The sequence below is a fragment of the Emiliania huxleyi genome (genome assembly GCF_000372725.1).
Source record: "Emiliania huxleyi CCMP1516 unplaced genomic scaffold EMIHUscaffold_8676, whole genome shotgun sequence".
Taxonomy (NCBI): Eukaryota; Haptophyta; order Isochrysidales; family Noelaerhabdaceae; genus Emiliania; species Emiliania huxleyi.
Window position 1 is genome coordinate 1 of NW_005195526.1, and position 996 is coordinate 996.

Below are 996 nucleotides of genomic sequence, written 5' to 3' on the forward strand. Positions count from 1 at the left end.
TGCCCTTTCCTGAGGGCGGAGGTGGCGGCAGCCATCAGGACTGCGCCGAGGCACCCTCGGCACCATCGGAGGAGGGTGCATCGCGTGCCAGCGGAGGCGGGAGGGTGATGGCTGTGAGCTGAGAGGGACACAAAGAGGCCAAAACCGAACAGAATGGCGGCCACCTGCCCGACTCAGCCGCAGCCCGAGAAAATTTATTTGACACTGAGCCATATCCCCCCCTACTGCCACTGCGCCGCACGGATTTCACCCCACTTTCGCGACTGTGGCCGTCCAACAGTCTGCCGGCGCGGCGGGCGCATTCGAATGCGCCCGCTGCGCCGGCAGACTGTCAGTGCTATCCCGGGCGGCGCGCCAGCGAGCCCGGACGCTGGTCAGCCGCGAGGACAGCGCCATCGTCATCGGCGTCTCCTGCAGCAACTTCAACAGCACAAGGTAGCCGGGTCGGAGGCCTCCCGCCGAGCTGCCGAGCCACCCCGCACCCGCGCCACCCTGCCTCAGGGAGTCAGTTGAGAGGGTGCGCAAAACCTTACCAAAACTGGCACGGGTCACGCGCCGCTCGGGAGCCGCGGCGCAGCCTCCAGAGACTGCAACGACAGCGAGCATACGCGCACGCGACTAAGCAGCTAACTCGAGGGGTTTCCTCAATCAACCGAACGCACTAGGCTGGCGAAAAAACCGGGGCGCGGGATTAGTGCGTCCCCCCGGCTCCCAAGCGCGCGGCCGCGACGCGCTGCGCACCCTCTTCCGCGCTGCACCCGCTCTTGGCACGGCCGTCGTCCGCCGAGATCACCTCCTCTTCGCGCCGCAGGTGCACAACCAAGGGCTGGCCACCTCCGTATCCATCATGATGAAGCCAATGGGCCAAAATCGGACTCCGCTCCCCGCCCAGGTGGCCGGAGGGTACACCTCGGGTCGGCGTGCTGGGGGGGGCGCCGGTGCACAAGCCCACTTTCCGGGCGACCCCGAGGGGGAGGAGGCCGAGTAATGCACAGC

The 996-nt window shown here is 67.4% G+C and overlaps 1 protein-coding gene across 1 annotated transcript; it reads right to left on the bottom strand.

Annotated features, from left to right (window-relative positions):
- Nucleotides 1-246: 246 nt before the first annotated feature.
- Nucleotides 247-606, bottom strand: EMIHUDRAFT_259121 (hypothetical protein; the record flags this gene model as incomplete). Its single annotated transcript, XM_005758389.1, has 1 exon — nt 247-606. The coding sequence occupies one exon, from the start codon at nt 604-606 to the stop codon at nt 247-249; it is 360 nt and encodes a 119-aa protein (XP_005758446.1).
- Nucleotides 607-996: the final 390 nt, after the last annotated feature.